We start from the raw sequence: 21,581 nt of genomic DNA, 5'->3' as shown, positions 1-21,581 counted from the left end.
TACATATTGGGATGTTGAGAGGATTTTGAGGCCTTTGGATGGAAAGTGGTACTAATACAAAGTATAATCAACTATTGTGTATTATTAGTAGCTGAAAACTCCTAACGCAAAGAAGCAGAACAAAAGAACATGTTGGTGGGCAAGACTAAACTTCTAACTTGTACCACGTGTCCTTTTGTTTTCCTTTGCAGTATAGAGTCATCAAGCTTTGAGTGTAGGTAAATGGCTCAGCAGTGTGTAGTAGATGGAACAACCACTCTGCATGTACCAATGCATAGAGAACTCTTTTATTTAATGTCCAGAACCCATTATACAACAATAGGGAAAAAAGTTCGCAAACTGGAGGTGTAACAATAAGGACAAACTTAAGATGCAAACTGGAACAACAAGGGGAGGGAGAGCATTTGAAAGAAGTATGATTACCGGTGGACAAATGTCTCTATTTGCTAATAAAAAGATGGATCAGCTGTGTACTAATAAGACATAGTATTATATGTCTCAAACTTCTATCAACCTAGCACCAATTGAACTGGTCAGCTTTGAAAATGTAGTGTCTGGAATAGACAGTTTCCAGAGGTACAATGTCAACCACTTCTGAACTGATATGACCTCCCCCATTTGCACATCCTGGTGGTAAAGGGTCAGGGAAATCTGACACAATTTTATGAATGTCTACTTTCACATGAAAAAGAATATTGGAACCAAAGCTGGGAATACCTGGCCTGTCTGACAATGTGATCCCACCATGCTCTGCCAGTTCTCTTACCTAGAAGTGTCAGTTCACATATGTGGAATCTAAGCAGTTATCAAGTTTGCTAGGTCTAAGCAGTTATCAAGCAGTTATCAGTTACTAGTTAACTAAGCAGTTATCAAGTTTGCTATCAATATAACGCCCCCCCAAGTATTGCTAACATCTGTTGTTTCAAAAATCATTTATCCTGTTGCATAAACATTTCAGGTGCAAACCAAAGAAAGGAGCACAGCCTTACCTATGTGTTTTCAGGCTGAACCCACTTCTGCACAGGGAGCCAGACAGGACAGACAATAGATTCATAGTACTACAATAAACTATGAACCAAGTCTAGTTGGTGAGATGTTAAGTATCAACTCACATATGCAAGGTATGCGGCATAAGAAACTTACTGGCAGGACTGTCTAACATGTGCTCACATACATATGCGCCAGGATGCTGATCCTTCCTGCATTGTAGATGTACCCTATATCTTATTTGTGGCATGTCAGCAGCTACTGTATATACAGGAGTGATTCTCATACAACCAAGCTACAAGACAACATGCCTCATTTTTGTGTAATGGATTACTGTGCTCTTAAAATTCAAGCATATGTGATCATACCATGTATTCTCTTCTTACATCAAAACATTTAGAAGCAAAACTCAGCTTGCGGACAACCTTTCAATTTCAAGACTACACAATACATTTTTCAGCATGTTGATAAATTGGATTTTAAAAGAGCATTTTCTGGATATATAGATAATCAACAACACAATGAACATTATGAATGTAAACATTTTTCATAAATAGTTCACCATATGGCTATCATTTGCAACAGATGGTTTCTGTGTATCCACTAGAATATACAAGAATTATGCCGTTTTGCCCTGTGATAATTCAAAATTCTAAACAAGGAAAATACTTTGACTTTATTTTACTTGCAATAAACTTTAACAAGAAGTTAAATAAATATTAAACCACATCACCTAACTCTTGCTTGGGAAACAAATCTTACAAAATTACATAACATAATTTACAGCCTAATTTATTTACGACCAATTTATACCCTTTTGTTCTTGTACCAGTATATTCCTCTAGCACAGGCGTGCTCAAACCCTGGCCTGCGGGCCAAATATGCCCCACAGAACCATGTCATCCAGTCCACTGGGCTCCCCACGGGCCTGAAAATTTGTTAGCAGGGAAGCAGCCGCAGCACAAAATGATGCTCTCCTGCTGCCAAATTTCTGGACCCATCGGGAACTTAGCAGGCCAGATGGTGTGGCCCTGCACACTAAACCAGGTGTGCAGGGCCAAGCCAAAGCTGCAGTGGGCCCAATCTGTGAGCGACAGACCCAACCCCACACACTGACCCTATGAGGGATCTGATCCATGAACCAGCCCTGCTCCACTGATCTGGTTCGTGGGGTCAAAAGTTTGAGTACTACTGCTCTAACATAAGTAGATGTCCCTCTATTTCCTACCCTTGCGATGTGTTTATAAATACCCTCTCACAGCCTTCAACATACTGAGCTAAATAAGCCAGACTTCATGGATCTGTTTAAATTGTGTGACTGTAGGCTGGGGTACTGTAGGAAGCACACCTCATCCACTCTACATGAGCTATACCATGGGTTGGCAGAATGCAGCCCACAGGCCCCTAAAAATTTAGAAAATTAATATTTATCTGCCCCTGGCTGCCTGTCATGTGGCCCTCGATGGCTTGCCAAAACTCAGTAAGCAGCCCTCTGCCTGAAAAAATTGCCTGCTCCTGAGCTATACCATGCTAATTTATTAAGCTAAGTCAGGCTATTGGTATTTCTCCAAATTATTTTGGGTAACAAGACAGACCTCACCAACACTGGCTCTCCAATGGCTGTCTGATAGCTTGTTACTGGCTAAACAAAGTTTGTTCTAAAAAGGGATTTTGGCAAGGCAATCACCAGTTATTTGAATAGAGAAACACCAAAGCAACACCTTTTCAAAGCAGCTCACTTGTAATGACCAGCTAGGCCAGAAAACCATCATTTTCTTTTTTTTCATCAATGCTTGAGGCTTTATAATGAAGAACATGATTACATTGCTAATACTCTCTTATTCTTGCTTTTTTTCTTCCCCTAAGTATTGTTAAAGCTATTCACCATTGGCAGTATTGGCAGTTTTGTATATCTTTGAGGAAAAGAATGTAACGGAAGTCAAAGTCAGGAAATCAAATAGCTAGGACAGTTTCCTTACTGATTAGTCAAAGACATTTGCAGTTAACTCTCTTCCCCAAAACCTCTCTATCTATTAGGTTTACCTTAGAGTCATTCTAAGAGTGCTCCTCTGTTTTCATTGGTTTTTTTAATGACTTCTCTATCTGTGTTTTTTCAAAGCTTTTGCTTACCCCTTGCCCTCATGCTGTCACACACACACACACACACACACACACACAAACATATGCAGGGTCACACACATGTACTCACAATTCCTCACACCCACACATGTACTCATCAACTCACAATAAAAGAAAACCTAACCCTCACTATTTTCATTTACCCCTCAGTGAAACCTCTCTACTTACAAAACGTAGATCCTGTCTAACATTGCATGTGGCTCCTATTGAGGAATTGGCTCATATTGTTTCAGCTATCTCAATCCTAAAGGAGCTTAATGGTTGTTACCCTAAATGAAGGGTAACTATTAGGCTGACCAGCTTCAATTACATTTCTCTCAATTCCCCCATAACGATATAATCAAGGTTATGTTAAAAAAATTAAAATGCCACACCTGTTTACCACTGCAGGTTTCCCTCACCAACCACAGTTTTGCCAACCCTGGTTTTGAGTATCCATGCTTCAGAGAAGTTGTGGGGGGCAGAGTCTGAAAATACCTGCCACAACTGCTCTGGCCCTGCTTATGCCTCTCAGTCCCTCTCCACAACCCCCACAGCCCTGTTGCTGCCCCTCACCCCCCAACCACAGGCCCTGCTCCCCACAACCCCGCCAGTTTTGCCAACCATGGTTTTGCCAGCCAAAGGAACTTTCAGGAACCTAACCCGTGGTTGGTGAGGGAAACCTGTATGTACAAATTGGCAGGTTGAATTTTCTAAAAATAAATATGTAGACTTGACTTTTAACTCATTGTGTAACGCATCCTGGTTCTTAGTGGAGCTTTAAAAAAGTAGATTCTTTCAGCAAGTCCATTTTATGTGTACAGACTTACAAGCTATACGGATGAAGGTTAAAAAAAGATGATGGACAATACATTAGTATAGGTGAACGATATTCATTTAGCAAAACAGCAGTAGCTCATTTTGCTGTACCAAAAAGCAATAGTTACAAACAGAGGAATATATGAATTAAATGGTTACTAAAGGCAGTATCTTTTCTTTTCTGAACATTTATTTTGTGTATTGTAGGTAGAGAGTTTCCTTTCAGAACAGCATACCTTTAAGGTGGTATGTACTGTATATTTATGGATTAGCAAAGAATCAGCACGTCTGTGTATGTGTGCATATGTAAAATGTTTTCTTACCCGTGAAAAACATATGTAAATTAGCTATAAATTAGCTTAATGTTATAAATTATTAATAAGTGAACTTATTCAAACACTATCTCCAACACTCCCACAGCTAGAATTATGGGAAGAAAATGTAAAACCAGCCACTAAAGAACTGCATATCCTTTCTCTTGCCATTAAGAAAACTAGATCAAAATATCTGAACTATAAATAAGGATGAATATTTATCTTTGCGTTACTTTTTTCTGCCCTTGTTGGTTTAAGAGATTGGTTCCTATGGTCTTTTTAAATTTAAAAAACATTGACTTGATGTAACATCATTAAACATGCACAATCTTGATGTTAAATATTTTCTAAAAACACTTTTATTTTAGGTGTCAGAGTAGGTAGGACGATACTCAAATGCATAGGTGGAGCCAGTATGGAACAAGCTGAAAAAAAATCATTCCCCCTTTTTCAGTAGTAGAAGGCTTTTGTTTTCCACTACTGAAATAGTCAGCTAATTAATTTGACCACCATTTGTAGGCTTTGGAACAAAGTTTCTTCCATCTAACTCAGTCACTAGGTTGGGGAAGCACTTCTGTTGTAAATGAATCTCCTCACTAATTTTGTCCACTTTTTCCACAGCAGAAGAAACAGTAGAGCAACTCAACTTAGTGTATAATAGATGGCATTTCTTCTTAAGCATAAAAAAAGAAATAGCCCTAGGCATCACTGTGGACAGCCCAATGAAACCATATATCCTTAGCGAACAACAGCAACTAATTAGGGAAATAAGATGTTCAGATTTGTTAAAGAAAGTGATAGAAAATAATATTAAAAACCATATAACAGCTGTTTTGTAAACTGGTGGCATGGCTTTATTTTAAATACTGTAGTTAGTCTTGTTCATCTTATCAGAGAAAGGCATATACAGGAGAAATAAAATGGAAAATGAATAGATGATCAATGAATGAATAAGGAGAAATAGGGCTTTCAAATAAGGAGAAATGATAAAAAGACAAATCAGAGATGACAAAACAAAGGTATAGAAAATAATGAGTAGTACAGAGAAGGTAAATGAGGTGCTCCTATTTACCATTATAATACTAGGACAAGGGGACTATTTTAATTTTAAGTCAACCGGGGAGCTACAATAGACCCAGAGAATCTTCCTTTTCAATTCAGAGCAGTCTTCCCAATGCCTTTGGCTCAGACTGATGCCTTCAAAACAAGAGAAGTATAACAGCCAGCTTCTTATCCTCGATTCCTGCCACGGAGAGTTAGAGGTCCCAGTGGGTGCTTCTACACGAGATGTTTGATGCCTACTGGACTAATTCTACTGTGCATTAGCATGGCTGGCAAAAACCATGCTAATGCGCAGTAGACTTAGTCCAATGTGCATTAAGTATCACAAAAAAAAACATTAATCTGCACTGACACACAGTAGCACTGATTACGGTGCATTAAGTTTAATACCTGTTATTACAAAATAATGGTGATTACAGCCCATTAATGAACATGTAGACGTTTCCATTGAGTAGCATGTATTTGTTTTAAAAGGACAAACTTTTTTTTTGTTTTTAACAGAGAGTAATTGTTAAGAAAAAGTAGGGAACTGTCAAAGAGAAAACAAATATAATATGCATTGTTTGTTTTTGAATCATCATCACTTAACTCTTGGTAAGATTGAAGTATTTATTTTTTGCAGAATAATAGTCTGGATGGGGGAACAATATTGTTTTTGGGGAAGAAGACTGGAAAACCATTTCGTACCTAAAACTGGGCCAAAACTAAGGGTGATAACTGTCTGTCCAGAGATAACCCCTTTACACAGGAAAAGAGCAGACAGGGCAGGAAAAATATTTTTTCTTTGAACTAGGTTCTAACATGATGTTTAAATAGGCAACTGAATAGGAAATAGGAGAACTTAAAGATGATGTGACTATGCTGAATACATCTAGTGAGGTTAATAATTAAGAAAAGAATCAAGGGTTCCTAGTAGGTGAGAATATCAAAAATAGAAAACGTTACTTACATTTTAAGAAAATATAAGATGTACAATATTTTTAGAAACAATAATCTCCAATTTCTCTGTCTACAAACATGGACAGAATCCATTAATCCTAATATTTATGGATATTATTCATGCTCTGATTGCAAACCTACGAGAGGCATAAAAAAATCTAAATTCCAAAGAAATTAGAATTCCAAATGAAATTGCACTTCCTCCCTCTGCCTCTGGAGGAGTTTCAGTTTGAGTTTCTGACTTTGAGAATGGTGATTCAAATAACAACAGTTTTTCCATTTCCTATTTTGAAATAGGAATTCAAATGCAGCAAAACTGAAGATTAACGCTCTGGTTCAGAGCCATCAAACTTAACTGTTGGGTACCAATCAGTAACAGCCCATATGCCACAGGCAACAACTGCTGAATAATCCACAAATATCTGGAAGCCTCTGTCTAGAACCTGGTTTCTTACCTCCCAAACTACAGGCCAATGCCATTTTAGGTAAAGGTTATCTCTCTGATTTGCATTAATTAACTAGCATTTATACTCTATGTGGGCTAATACCTAAAAGGAAACTCAATACATACAAAACTAGTTAATTATAGAAGGAGCCTCATATATTAAGGAGAAAAATCTGTTGCTCAAAAGAAACCAACATATATAGCATCTGGCACGAAGCCAGAAGCACCTTAAAAATGCCTTAAAAGAGGGGTGTCAAACTCAGTCTATGCCCAGAGCCAGATCCAGACTGTGGGGCTTCTTCACAGGCTTGATCTAGCCCAGGGCATGGAGCAGAAGCAGTGGGACAGGTGGGGATGGTAGTAGTAGATGGTGGGGACAGGAAACCACAGGGTGAGGGAGGCTGTCTTAGCACAGCTCTTGCTTGCCATCTTACTGCTGTTGGTCATGTCCACTGGGGCCTAGAGGCCCCAGATTCCATAGCAGGCCTTTCTCCCTCATTTTGCTATTGGCTCCATGAACCAGATATGGCTCATGGGGTGTGCGTATGACACCCCAGCCTTAACAAGATGAAAAAGAAAATATTCTGTGAAGGCCACCTAGACAGCTAAAGTTAAAGAACCATATTTCTGTAGCCTTTGCACTCATATCCTCTGGGAATCCGAGACAGAGGTGGCCCTTTAACAAATATTCACCAGTGAGTAATATTTATCTTAAAAGTAGGGTGACCATATGTCCCGGATTGGCTGGGCCAGTTCTGGATTTTGGAGGCTGGTCCTGGCTGGCCAGTGAAAATTAAAATGAGTGTCCTAGGCATGGGGCATGGAGACAGAGCAGAAGGAGGCCCTGTGAAATAGGAAGCCCTAGCAGACATTAAAATTGCTTGTTACTTCACAGATAATTGTTAGTACCTGAAGTAAAGAACAATGAGTCATTAACAGGCCATTACTACATCTTAAGCTAAAGAATTAAACCTTCATAGCGGGGGCTGTACATATATCCTCTGTGTATTAAGCACAGAGGGAAACCTGTATATAACATATGCTCACCCGTGAGTTAAAATGTCATGCATATTCAAAATTGGCCTGAACTAGTGACAACATTACTGATAAGAGATAACACAAGTACAGAATATAAATTGTACCTGCAAAGGCAATATCTCAGACCAACATGGCTACCAAGACGATTAAATATCTATGCTTTTATTAAGCACTGGGATTATACAAGTAAACAATATATTTTTAAAAATAAACTGTTAGTGATATTAAAATGTACCGGGTTGTTTTAAATAATAAATTGATACACTTCTGTGCTGTATTTATTCTTTGCCAGGACATCACTGAATTTACGTTTTCATCACCTAATTTAGGAAGCATTCTGTGAGTTCTGTGTTGCATTGTTCAGACAAGGTTCTTTGGGTGAATCCGATATCTTTTATTAGACCAACTTAAATAGCTGGAAAACAATTATTAAGCAAGCTTTCGGGTTCAAAAACCCTTCTTCAGGCTAAGGAAGTTTCTGCAGTTGGTGTGTGCTCTCTGGCTTCTTTACTTTTTATACCATCCAAGAAGAGCACACACCAACTGCAGAAACTTCCTTAGCCTGAAGAAGGGTTTTTGAACCCGAAAGCTTGCTTAATAATTGTTTTCCAGCTATTTAAGTTGGTCTAATAAAAGATATCGGATTCACCCAAAGAACCTTGTCTGCGTATGTCCTTAGACCAACATGGCTACAACTTACACCCCTGTGTTGCATTGTTGAAACTTATTGGAACAGCACGGATTTGAAAAGGCTAATTACTATTTAAAATACTGTTTATGGACAACTGCAAACAAACATTGGGAGGTCGGTAACAAAGAACACAGACTTTTGCTCTTTATGCAAACTATAAACTGTTCATCATTAGACTTTGTACATACTAAATAGAGGAAAGCAATCTTTATTGCTTAGTTTATTGCTAATTTAATTGTTTTAACTTATTTCACAATTTGCCACAAGATGTACTTCATGATATTGTAAAGTAGCATAGAAAATTGGGAAGTATAGGCATTCTTTACCAGAATCTTATTACCTGTGTGCCAGGAGTGCTCTGAAGGTCATCTCATTCAGTTGCAGATAACTTGGCAGCAAGTTTGACCAATCCCAGTTCCATTCAGTAATAGCTGACTGTTGATATATTGGAAGAAGCTATTGTTAGTTATTAATCAGAGTTAATATGATCAGTAAATTAAAGCTCCAGCTGTGATAGACTAACTAAGAAGGAGGGGGGTCTAGAGCAAGGACTTAGACAGATGATATCAATCATGTCCACAGAAGAAGGTTTTTATTCCAATAAGACAGCAATTAATTTATAAATCCATTTGGGGATGTAGCCATTATTTATAAAAAGATAAATCAATTTTTTGAGTCGTTATTCTTCCAACTGTTAATGGCATTTTGCCCAACCACTTTCTCTGAGAGCTTGACTCTTTGTTTGAAAAGCAAAATAATTGGCAACTTTTTATGTATTGTAGCAATTTACATTTTCTACTGTCAGCAAAAAGTTTATCAAGAGGGAAAACTTGGTGTAGCTGGAACTCAAGATGCATGCTGTATCTTAATTAGTGCATGATATTTTACTTGTCTGTTATTATGTAAGGCATTGCCATCATCAGATGGTTATTATAAATACCTTTAAATATAGACAATATGAGCTCATGTAATGCCCTGTTGCTTATTTTATGAATAAAAGGTATCCTAAAATAATTGTATGCCGATAGATTACTATATACAACAATATTATACTTATAATGCAGCATTTGTTGCTGTATAACATTAATTAACCTTATTAACTATAGTTGAACTGATCAGAAAACAGTGATGATAATGTAATTAAGTTCAATATCCTTGAGGGAAAGATCAAGCCAAAATTAGATTGTGATACTAAACCTGGCAATTGGAATTTTTTTTTTTTTAAGATGAGGAAGTGTGTCAAAACTAAGGAAATTAAAATCCTTGTAATTCTGCATGGAGGTTATATTACTTATGATGGGGAGTGGAAGACAAATATAAGTGTATGTTTCTACATGCATCTGGTTGGATGGCAAGGTTAAAGAGCTTTTTCAAGGCAAACAAGTATCCTTCAGGAAAAGAAATGCAATTCAAAGTAAACCGATACTGATAAGTGATAACAGGTAAAGTTACTCCTAAACCTTTCAGGATTTATCTCCCTGCAGATAAACTTTGGCGCTTCTAGACAGGGCTGAATGCATACCAGGCTTGTTCTCCTAGTCCCTCCACCTTACTTATAAGTCCCCCTCCCCCAATCTTCTTTTTATTTATTTTTGTCTCTCTCTTGTGTACACCCACACAATAAAAATAAGATGGTGAATGGGACAGAGACAGAAACAATATGAGAAAAGGGCAGGGAAAAATAAAAAGATGAGATTGACAGCAAAAGGGGAAAGCAAAAAGATAGAAGTAATAGTGAATGAAAAAAGGAATGAGGAGGAAAAAAGAGTCAATGGAGTACAGTAATGAGTAAATGAAGAGGTAGATGAAAGTAGAAACTAGAAAAAGGGGAAGGGATGGCATCAGAAGAGTTGATGATCTTATGTTTTAAATATGAGTTTAGACAGACAATCATCCTGTACACAGAAAAAAACATTAAAGGCAGAAGAAATTATCAGGGCTAACGGGAGAAAATGTGGAGAGCAAAAGTAAAAAGCATAAAAACAAACAAGAAATACTGTAAACAGAAGATTGGGAGGGAACTGGTCAGTCTGGTGAATCTATTAGAAAGTAAGAGCAATTATGGAAAGGAAAGTCACTCCAGAACAACAAAATAATTTCGTTCCAGCACAATTCATCACCAAGACAGTTGATGAGTTGTATGTTCTGGCCTTACTCTTCTTAGCTAATAAAAGGAAGAACTTTCAGATATTAGAGGTGTCAGGCAAATTGATAAAACTAAGAACAACAAGTCATGAGGACCAGATGATAAAGTTTTAAAGTTCTGAAGAATCATAAGAATGACATGGCTGAATTATTAACAGGCAGACAAGGTTCTTTGGGTAAATCCAATATCTTTTATTAGACCAACTCAAATAGTTGGAAATTAGTTGGAAACTCAAATAGTTGAATTGGTCTAATAAAAGATATCAGATTTACCCGAAGAACCCTGTCTGCTTATGTCCTTAAACCAACACAGCTACAACCCACACCCCTGAATTGTTATCAGAAACTCTGCGATCTTTCTAAACTCAACTATTAAAACAGTAGGCTGGAAGATAACAAATTGCTTATCTTTAATTAAACTGCTAGAGTTGGTCATAAGGATTACTGAACAGTGATCTTCATTTTAGGACCAAGTAAAGCTTTTGAAATTACAACTATTGACCATCTTCATGAACATGATCTGATGGGGCCCTAACAAGCATAGCTTCTGAAAAGGAAAATCATATATTTTAATATACTACAGTTCTTTGTGCATGTCAACAATAGCAGAGCAGAGAACAGCTTCATATAATTTGTCTAAACGTATAAAAAGCTCTTGAAAAGTTCTGTATCAAAAATCATTATTAAGGACCTATATTAAGGAACCTAAGCAGTCGTGAGCTAAAAAGAAAAATGTTAGATTAGTAATTGGCTAGAGACCAGAGAAAAATAGATGATTTTCTTAATGGCACAGTTTGGCCCCAGTCAACTCAGCTGTAAACGGGTACTTGGTCATTCCAGCTTGGCAGTCAACGTTAGCCAAAAATGAAGTTAAGTACATATATACCTTGTATGCCATTGTCTATAGAAACTGGAATGCCTTAAACATACTAGCCAGATAACCTGTTATATTTAAGCAAAACTCTGACTCAGTGAGAAGATAATGCTGCTGCTTACATAGAACACAGGATAGATTTACGGAAGAGTTCTATTTTGGGTATGGATATGCATAATACTTAGACTCATTAAATGCAGTTTAAGTCTGAAACAGATATATGTACAAGCCTGTTAAACTAGTCTAAAGCTGTCTGGAACAGTTCAAAAGTATACCTGGACAATCAAGTACTATATGAGTCAGGTCAGGGTTATGTGTGAACATCAAGCATTTGTGATATGGGCCTGGTCAGTCCTTCAAGCATCCCACACTGCATGCCCTTTTCCCCACTTTGTTGGCATTTTTTATCAATAAGTTCCCTTGCACAGCTTGTTCATTAACAGCTGTCTTTCTAACAGCCAGCTATGTCCTCACTCCCTACTTAACTATGGCCCCTCATTATGTTTCCCCAGCCCCTGGGAACTCAAAAATGTGGGGCCAAATACTCTCTGGCCCCCCTGGGCAACCACACTTCAATTTTACTGAACTCATATTTATAAGAGAAGGGAATTCTTAAGTCAGCTCATGGAGACAGTTAGGTCAAAGGACATGGTCATCACGGGTGACCTAAACTTTCCAGACATCTGCTGGGAAGAACAGTCAGCCAGGTCTGACTCTCACATAGGTTCCTAGCCAAGATACAGGACCTCCATCTAATCCAGGAGGTGCACAGCCCCACCAGGGGAGACACCTTGTTGGATCTGGTCCTGGCCACGGGTGATGACCTGGTGAGGGGTCTGCAGGTGCTTGACCACCTGGGTGACAGCAATCGTCGCCTGCTGGAATTCACCATCCAGCGCAAGGTGGCAAAGGCCTGCAGCAAGGCAGCAACCCTGGACTTCAGGAGTGCAGATTTCAATGAGGTAAGGAGAATAGTCAGAGAGACACTGAGGTTTTGGAGGGGAGGGGAGTTGGGTGTCCAAGAAGAGTGGCCGTTCCTTAAGGAGACGATCCTCCAAGCCCAAAGGGAGGTAATCCCAACACGGGTCAAAGGGGGCAAGAGGGTGCAAAAGCCTCCATGGCTCACCAAAAGCATCCGGGAATGTCTCCTAGCTAAAAAAGAGGCATACACCCAATGGAAGGGAGGGGCCATCACCAGGGAGGACTATACCTCTGTTGCTCAGGACTGTAGGGGGGCGGTCAGAAAGGCCAAGGTGGAGATGGAATTGGAACTAGCTACCCAGATCAAGGACAACAAGAAGTCCTTGTTTACATACATAGAGGGTAAAAAGAAGGTACTGGGTAATGTGGGGCCTCTACAGAACACCCTAGGAAATCTGGTCGTCGCATCAGACAGCAAAGCTAACCTACTTAACAATTTCTTTGCCTCCATTTTTCTGAGCAGGGACCGGGTCATCCCCCACACTGGGACCCCCGTAGGTCCCAGGGGAGGCGCAGCCAGGCCTAGGGTCGGTGAGGATCTAGTCAGGGAACTTCTGGAGGGACTGGATGTATTTAAATCAGCACGTCCTGATGATCTCCACCCCAGAGTGCTGAGGGAATTAGCAGCGGTCATTGCGGGACCACTGGCACGGCTTTACAAGCACTCATGGTGCTCTACCGATGTGCCAGAGGACTGGCAAGGGGCCAATGTGGTTCCCATTTTCAAAAAAGGGAGGAAGGAGGACCCAGGAAACTATAGGCCAGTTAGTCTTACCTCAGTCCTAGGTAAGCTTCTTGAGAGAATTATCCTGGCACATGTCCGTGAGGGGCCAGCAGGGGAGATTATGCTTAGGGGCAACCAACATAGGGTTCATTAGAGACCGATCCTATCAGACTAACCTGGTGGCCTTCTATGACCAGGTCACAAAATCCTTGGATGCAGGTATCGTGGTAGACATAGTCTTTCTGGACTTTAGGAAGGCCTTTGACACCATCTCTCACCCCATTCTCATTAAAAAACTAGGAGACTGTGGCGTTGATACCTACACAGTCAGGTGGGTCACTAATTGGCTGGAGGGCTGCACCCAGAGAGTGGTGGTGGACAGGTCTTATTCATCCTGGAGGGATGCGGGCAGTGGGGTTCCGCAGGGCTCAGTCCTCAGGCCTGCACTGTTCAAAATCTTCATCAGCGACTTGGACGAGGGGGTAAAAAGCACCCTGTTCAAATTCGCAGATGACACTAAGATGTGGGGAGAAGTGGGCATGCTAGGAGGGAGGAATAGGCTGCAATTGGACCTGGACAGGTTACAGGGGTGGGCAGATGAGAACAGGATGGGTTTCAACACTGACAAGTGCAGGGTACTGCACCTGGGGAGGAAGAACCAGCAGCATACCTACAGGCTGGGGAACTCCCTTCTCGTCAGTGCAGAGGCAGAAGAGAATCTTGGAGTCATTATTGATGCCAAAATGAACATGGGCCAACAGTGTGGAGATGTGGTCAGGAAGGCCAACTGTACCTTGTCATGCATCCACAGACGTATCTCAAGCAGGTCCAAGGAGGTGATCCTCTCCCTCTATGCGACACTGGTCAGGCCGCAGTTGGAGTACAGTGTCCAGTTCTGGGCACCACACTTCAGGAGGGATGTGGACACATGGAGAGGGTCCAGAGGAGGGCCACCCGCATGATCAGGGGTCAGCAGGACAGGCCCTACAAGGACAGGCTAAGGGACCTGAACCTGTTGAGCATCCACAAGAGAAGGCTGAGGGGGGATCTAGTGGCCATTTACAAACTAGTCAGGGGGGACCAGCAGGCATTGGGAGAGTTCCTGTTCCCCCGAGCACTACCAGGAGTGACAAGAAATAACGGTCACAAGCTGGCAGAGGGTAGATTCAAGCTAGACATCAGGAGGCGCTACTTCACAGTCAGGGCAGCTAGGATCTGGTACTAACTTCCAGGCTCCTACCCTGGGGGTCTTTAAAAGGAGGCTGGATGAACACCTTGCCAGGGTCATTTGACCCCAGTACTCTTTCCTGCCATGGCAGGGGGTCGGACTTGATGATCTGCTCAGGTCCGTTCTGACCCTACCAACTATGAAACTATGAAACTATAGAAAGCAAAAAAGTGAAGATGCTCTCAGCCACAGATCACTCACTCCCTTGCCCACAAGTGAGGAAAGTTGAGTGGATACTTAGTCCCACCTCCTGGTGTTGGAGCCATTAGGACTTCAATGCCTAAAAGGTAACCATTCCACCTGCAATGCTAGGACACTGCATACACGGACACTTCTGAGCCATGTCAGTTGTGGACAAATTGCCAATAAGTGACATTTGGAAAAGGTTTGGCCATTGTATGTGTCCACACCTACTATCTCTGCCACTGATGGTATGCACGGACAAAACACTTAATCTAGTTTAAATGTGGTTTAAACCACAAGCATCCAAATGTACAAACCAGTTCAGAATGGTTTAAATCCCCTTTACTATCTCAAAACTATACCTGAATAATCAAGTATTATTTTGAACTGGTTCTCCACAGACTGGTTCAGCATTATATGTGGACACCAAGCTCCCCATGACTATTGTCTGGTTGGTCCTCCAGGAGTCCCAAATTGCACTGCTCTTCACCCTCCCTCCCACTACAGCCCCACACAGAAACTGGCTACTCTGGTATGCAACAAGAACTCCACTGCCCCAACCTCCATTGCCAGCACTTGACTACATTTCCCTGGTGAGGAGTCTGATAGCATCCCTCTGCTGCTTTTAAGAGCTGGTCAATTTCTTTCTACTGCCAGCAACTGACTGGGGTTCTATGCATCCCAGGCCTATTTTGGGCAGCAGTTGCTGACCGGACCCCAGGTGTGGGTAAAATAATGGATTTGGCCGGTAGCTGGAATCTATTTCCCATCAGCCCCTGCCTGCATTGCTGCAGGTGGTTTCCATGGAGAGCATCCCCAGCAGTGCTGGCAGGGCTCATGGCTGGGCCGGGAGCTGCTCTGGGCCAGGATCTTGCAGCAGTGACAGTGTGGTCCAGAGCCAGGGCAAAGCCATGCCTGCACACCCTTGTCTAAGGCGTGTGGGCAGCAGATAGCAGCTCTGTCCTGGATCCAGACTACACTGTCACCGTCACAAGATCCCAGAGCAGCTCTCCATCCAGCCGCATGCCTTGCCAGTGCTGTTGGGGTCAGTCTCCAAGGAAACTCCAGCCTCATGCTGTCATGGCACCACTGCTGGTAGGGTCTGCATAAAAACTGGCTGCAGTGACACGGGTTGGGGGTGCCGGGAGATGGAGATGGCTGTAGGCCTGATCTGGCCGGTGGGCCGGACTTTGCCTATCCCTGGCCTAGAGGCTGGCTGCTGCTTTTAAAGAGTTGGTCAGCTTCCTTCCATTGGTGGCAACTGATCATGGTTCCTCACATCACAAGCTTATTTTGAGTGAGGGGCAGTAATGTAGCAGTGGTCAGGTGGCAGAGGATTGCCAGGGCCCGTGCTTTCATGTGTCTGGGAGTTGAGGGTCCTGTGGGGGGGGGGGGGGGGGGGGGGGAGAGGGGATGCTGCCCAAGGACTCCACTGCCACCAATGGAAGGAAACTGCCCAGCTTTTAAAAGAGTTGCCCTCTAAGCCCCTAACCCCCAGATACACAGAAGCAGGGATCCACCAAATCCTATTTAATTAATGGAAATTGACAAATTGATGAGTGGCTTGAGAAAAGTACTATTTAAAAGCTTATAAAGCTCTGGCAGCACCTTGAGAATCCAGAAGCATATCTCCAGGCAGCTCCCACACCTTACACACACACCTAGGCACATGGGTGACTGGTGCCTCATAAGTCTGGGGGGGGCGGGCACAGCATACAGGGATGGAGCACAACACACCATTACTCCCCCACCCCTCGCTGGGCCACCCCTCCCTGTGCCTCTCTCCTCCCCCTCCTTGCAACAGCCCCAGGCTTACCTTTCTCCCTGCAGGAGGAACAGCACCTCTGCTGGAGGATCAGAGCACGCTCTTTACAGGTAAGGATGGGGAGGGAAGAAGGGGCCGCATGGCGGGGGGACGTGGGGCAGTACTCTGGTTGGCTGGAGCGTTCTCTGATGCTCCAGGCTCCAGAGCGGTGTCAGGGAGGGCAGGCCTGGGTAGAGAAGCAGAGGACAGCCCCCGGCCATACAATTAGAACAGCGGGGATCTGCTGGATGCCTGGCCCTGTCCGGAGTGGTGCCTAGTTGGAGTCAATGAGCCCCCCAGCACTTTTGGGGCCAATCTCAGGGGAGGCATATGACCCCCCTACCAGATGCCTGTGCCTAGGCCTACCAGTCAGGGTGCCATCAACAGATTCCAGTAAATTGTAGAAATGGCTCTTTATTGAACTCAGTACTAGTGAGAAGGGGGAGCCGATAACTGCAACTCGACTGAGTACTCACCATTATGGTTCAACAGCATGGCGACACCTAAAAGGCAGTGGCTCTACTTAGAACCCTTAAGAATATATGTGTTGATACCTCTGACCTGGGACAATTGTGAAACAGTTTCCAATCAGTGACATTCTTAGAATGGTTCAAACTTTATGTCTGTCCACACTCTGAGAGAATGACCTTTTATGTCAGATATTAGGAAGAACTTACAATTTATGAAACAGGAACAGATTACCTGGGAAGGCTGTAGATTCTACAACACTGAAAGTGGTTAAGTACAGGCTAGACAAATATTTTTCTAGTTCAGATAGAGATGATCTTGGCTAGAGCAGAGAGTTGGGACTAGGGGGGGCCTCTTAAAGTCCCTTTCACTCCTATTTTTCTATTATTCTAACTGCACAGTGGTAGATGAAATTGACAAATGCAAAATAATGTATAGTATAGGGAATAATCTAAACTACTCATGCATACTTGCTGAGTTCTAAATCAATATAGCCACTAAAAAAAAAGATATAGGAGTCCCTCCGAAGAGCTCAGTGTAGTCTTCTGCTCAGTGCAGAAACAAAAAGGGTCCAGAAATTAATGATGAATATGGTAAGATATAAAAAGATATGCATATGAAAAGAGATTAAAAAGTGTGGAACTCTTTTGCTTAGCCAAGCCTAAAAAAGGCTATAACCACTATATGATAGAGCAGGTGCAGGCAAAGTCTGACCCACATGTTGGATTGGGCTTGAGGCAGACTCCATTTCCCAGCAGCCCCTGCCCTTGTCACTGTAGCTGGTTTCCATGGAGACCCCAGGAACAGTGGGGCCATGATAGCATGGGGCCAGGGTTTCCATGGAGACCGGCCCAAGCAACGCTTGTGGGGTATGTGCCTGGGTGGGTTGCTGCTTCGGGGCTAGGATCTTGTGGCAGTGACAGTGTGAGCTGGAGCCAGGGCACAGCTGTGATCCACTGACTGTCATCGTAGAAACCACTAGCTGTAATTTGTTCATAGTTCCTAAAGTGAGGTAAGATTGCTAGAAAATATAGGGGACGCTAATAACTGAGTTCACAGCTACTGGGCCACAACATGGGGCTCTGAACAAAGAAAAAGTTTTCACTCAATTTTATCCTCTAGTAACAAAATAACCAAGGACATTCTATGAAACTGAAAGGCAATGAATTTAAAACTTATGAAAGAAAAAGCTTCCTTAGGCAATAATTAACTCAGACAAAAATAGTGTGAAGGCCAAGAGCTCAGTAGGATTTAAGATTCAAAAAAGGATTAGAAATTTGTGTTTAATGAAAACAGATACAGTTAAATTAGATATGATAAAAATAAACAAACTAATCAGGGATTATAAACTTTGTTGCAGAAGCCAGCCACTAAATTAAGGTGTTAAGAAGAAATTGTCCCTATGGGGAGAATAACTGTCCATTATGAGTATTTTAGCACCTTTTATGAAGCAGCTGATACCATTGGACACCAAATATCTAGTCACTCTATTTGTATGGCATCTCATATATACTTACGTTAAAAGCAGATTTTTTTGAGGAAATAAAATAAGGTATATTTTGAAATAATACAATTAAGTTCAGAAAGCCAGTCAGTTTACTGACAAATAGGGTTGACACACTTTAAGCTCTGTGATCCATTAATTATTTTTATTTAAATGATAGGACAATTTTCCAAGTTCTGATAATAGATTTTATGCTAAACATTTCTGAAATCCATTGCATGCCAACATGAACTATCCCTTGTCATCGGCTGATTAATAGAGCGCTACAATCCTGTCTTATAGCAGAAGAATTCTGCCCTGAGTTGTCAGTATTTGAAGGTCTTATTTTACTACACTATTAATGAATGTAGGCAAAAACTGTAACAGACATGATAAAAACATTATCTGCATTCCAAATTAGGACATGGTTAATTTTTTACTGGTTGTCTAGGATAAGCAATCCTTTCCTTTGATAATTTCAATTTAAGGTAATTTTTAAAAGGTACACACTTAAGCTGAGTTCATCTGAAGTCAAGAACCTTTTCAAATTAGTTTCTATCTTAATTTTGGCCATTATTAACACTTTTATTGCCACACATGACAAGGATTAAATACCCATTAGACAACAAACAAAAAAACAGTATATGTGTTCTATAAAGTGATCTTTGCTTAAAAAAAAAAATTAAGAAACCCACTACCACCACCAATCCAATCACTACAGTATCGTAACAAAATTATACAAAACAGGAACAGGGCACTCTATTTATAAAGTTCATAGTATGGACTTCATTATAACCTTTTATAAAAGCAAGTGTTTTCTATTTTAACTAGTTGAAATTATATAGGGAATGTCCACGGAATTAAGAAGATTGGTGGACTGGGAGTTTGAGAGAAACTCTGGAAGAAACATTTTCAAAAGTAAGAAACTGACTTACAAATCTGTCTTTGAGAGGCAACTTATACATGGGCCTTAGTAGATGCAACTTAGCGCTTCTGAAAACTACCTTAGATTTTTTTTTTAAACTGTTTCCTTGAAACAAATTTTTACTAAATTAGCTCAATGAAGATATATAAAACATACTCTCCTCAAGTGAAAGAATACAGGTGACACCCACATCAGAACTTCAAACATAAAAGAAAAGGGTCTAGACATTCTCACTTTGTACTTTCATTTTATGAACTTTGGACACATGACATTATAATTTCAACGCCTATTGTCACTTAACATTATGTTGTCACATATAATAATTTCAGTTATAACCAATTGACATTTCAAATGTTCACCAACCTGATTGAACACATCTGCACAATACTGTTTGTGCACTTGGAAGGGGTTGAAGACTGGTTGTTCTTCTATGTTATTCAGTATCAAATTTAAACATCTAGTTGGTGGCAGATCCTCTTCAGAAGAATTCTCACAAGACAGTTGTTCTTTCAAATATTCCTTTTAAGAAGAAATGCAAAATCAGTAAAGGCCACATATACTGGATAACAATTTGATCAAATTCCAGCTATAGCTCATTTAAATACCAAGTATAAATTCATTGTATGCTTGAAATATATAGTGCTTCTAATTATGATGGAGAACCAAAAATTTTTCTTAAAACTGAAACCTTCTTAAGAATAACTGAAGTTATAGAAAGAAAAGCTGCATGCTGAGAAAATGCTTCATGATATTCTTCTACTACCCGTACTAAAAACAAAACAATTCAAAATATCATCAGGCTGTGATAGACTACAGATTTTATTGTGATATAACTATGTTCATATTGGGCATGGACAGACATAGCACTTTAGAATGGTTTAAACCTCCTGTAAAGTTTCAGAAGTATACCTGATTAATAAGGTATTATTTTAAAGTGGTCCTCCTTGAACCAGTTCAGCATTATATGCAGACACCAAGCTTTCTGTGACTAGTGTCTGGTCAGTCCTCCAAACAGCCCACACTGCACTGCTCTTCATTCCCTCCTCCCCACACAACTCCTGCATGGCAACTGGCCACTCTGGCACTCAGCCAAAATTCTACTGCACAAACCTATATTGCCCCTACTTGATCCAGTCCATGCCATGACTGGCTGATTTGGGTGGTCAGATGGATAGAGAGAGGGACCTCTGCTTCTGGATTCTCCTAGGGTGCTGGGTGGTCTGGAGAGCTGCTGAATGCATCTACAGCTTTTAAACAGCACTTTCCCCCAGGCTGCTTGTCAGTTTCATCATTCCACTGGTGATAACTCACCAGGCTTTGTGGCATTTCAGGCTGATTTGTGCTGCGGAGGGTGGTTAAGTGGGTTGAGGGGGTAACCCTGAATCTGCATTCCTGGGAGTCTGCCCAGGTCTTTGCAACTTTTAAACAGCACTGTTCTCCAAGCCACTGGTCAATTTTTTTCCATTAATTGACATGGAGACCTTGCACAGTCCCAAGATGACCCAGCACCCTTAGAATGCAGAAGCAGGGGGTATACTTCTGGGTTCTCAGGGTGTTGAGTCATCCCCTACCACATACATCTCAGGGTGCTGGTTCACTTCCACGACATGCGTCCACCCCAAATCAGTCTAGAATTTCTCAAAACATAGTCAACTGCCACGAACAGAATGAAATTAACAAGAGCCTTGGGGGAAAATGCTGTTTAAAACTAATGGAAATTTTGTGCAGCTTCCAGAATACCCAGCTCCCTGGGAACCCAGAACCAGGAATTCAGGCACCTTCCCCACTTGCCAACCCTAGGGAAAGTCTTCTTAAAGCAGTAGCCTGAACCAGAGACCTGGGCAGCATCCAGCTCCTGGGAAGAGAGAAGCCACCCCCCACCAAACAACAAGCTGCCCCTTCACCCCCAAATCAGCCTGTGATATGCTGAACCCTGCTACACTTCTAGGAACTGAAGTACATTTTGATGAGTGGCTTGGGGAAATGTGGTTGTTAAAAGACACAAAAGTTCTGACAGCCCCAGAGCACCAAACTCTTGGGAACTCAGAAGCAGAAACCTAGGCAGCCTCTTCCACACACACTCTCTCTCTCTCTCTCTCTCACACACACACACACACACACACACACACCCCTAGGTCAGGTTACCACCACACAGATTTTGGTTAAGTGCAGGAATAGTCTTTATTGAACTCAAAGCGAGTTAGAAGGGGTCTCAGAAGAGAAAGCTGCAACTGCAGGCAATTTATGATGTCTTCTTTTCTTGGTGTTCAGCTAAAGGGAGTTCCCTAATCACCTGGCCAAAGAAAGTTTCTCTCAGTATGGCCCAAAGAATATTAAATTATTTTGACAAGTG

At 41.4% G+C, this 21,581-nt stretch overlaps 1 protein-coding gene across 1 annotated transcript in view; it reads right to left on the bottom strand.

Moving 5' to 3' along the window:
• Positions 1-21,581, bottom strand: part of KIAA0825 (KIAA0825 ortholog) — a 362,123-nt gene that overhangs the window by 187,926 nt on the left and 152,616 nt on the right. Inside the window, exons 18-19 of the mRNA XM_025199109.1 lie at positions 19,592-19,747; positions 8,754-8,848 (exon numbers count right to left, since the gene is read on the bottom strand). Of these exons, the coding sequence (XP_025054894.1) occupies positions 8,754-8,848; positions 19,592-19,747 (251 nt within the window). The remainder of the gene's footprint in view (positions 1-8,753; positions 8,849-19,591; positions 19,748-21,581) is intronic.

This window comes from Alligator sinensis, unplaced genomic scaffold, assembly GCF_000455745.1.
Source record: "Alligator sinensis unplaced genomic scaffold, ASM45574v1 scaffold223_1, whole genome shotgun sequence".
NCBI lineage: Eukaryota > Metazoa > Chordata > Crocodylia > Alligatoridae > Alligator > Alligator sinensis.
The sequence above is the reverse complement of the archived record's forward strand: the minus strand, read 5'-3'. Positions and strand labels throughout refer to the sequence as shown.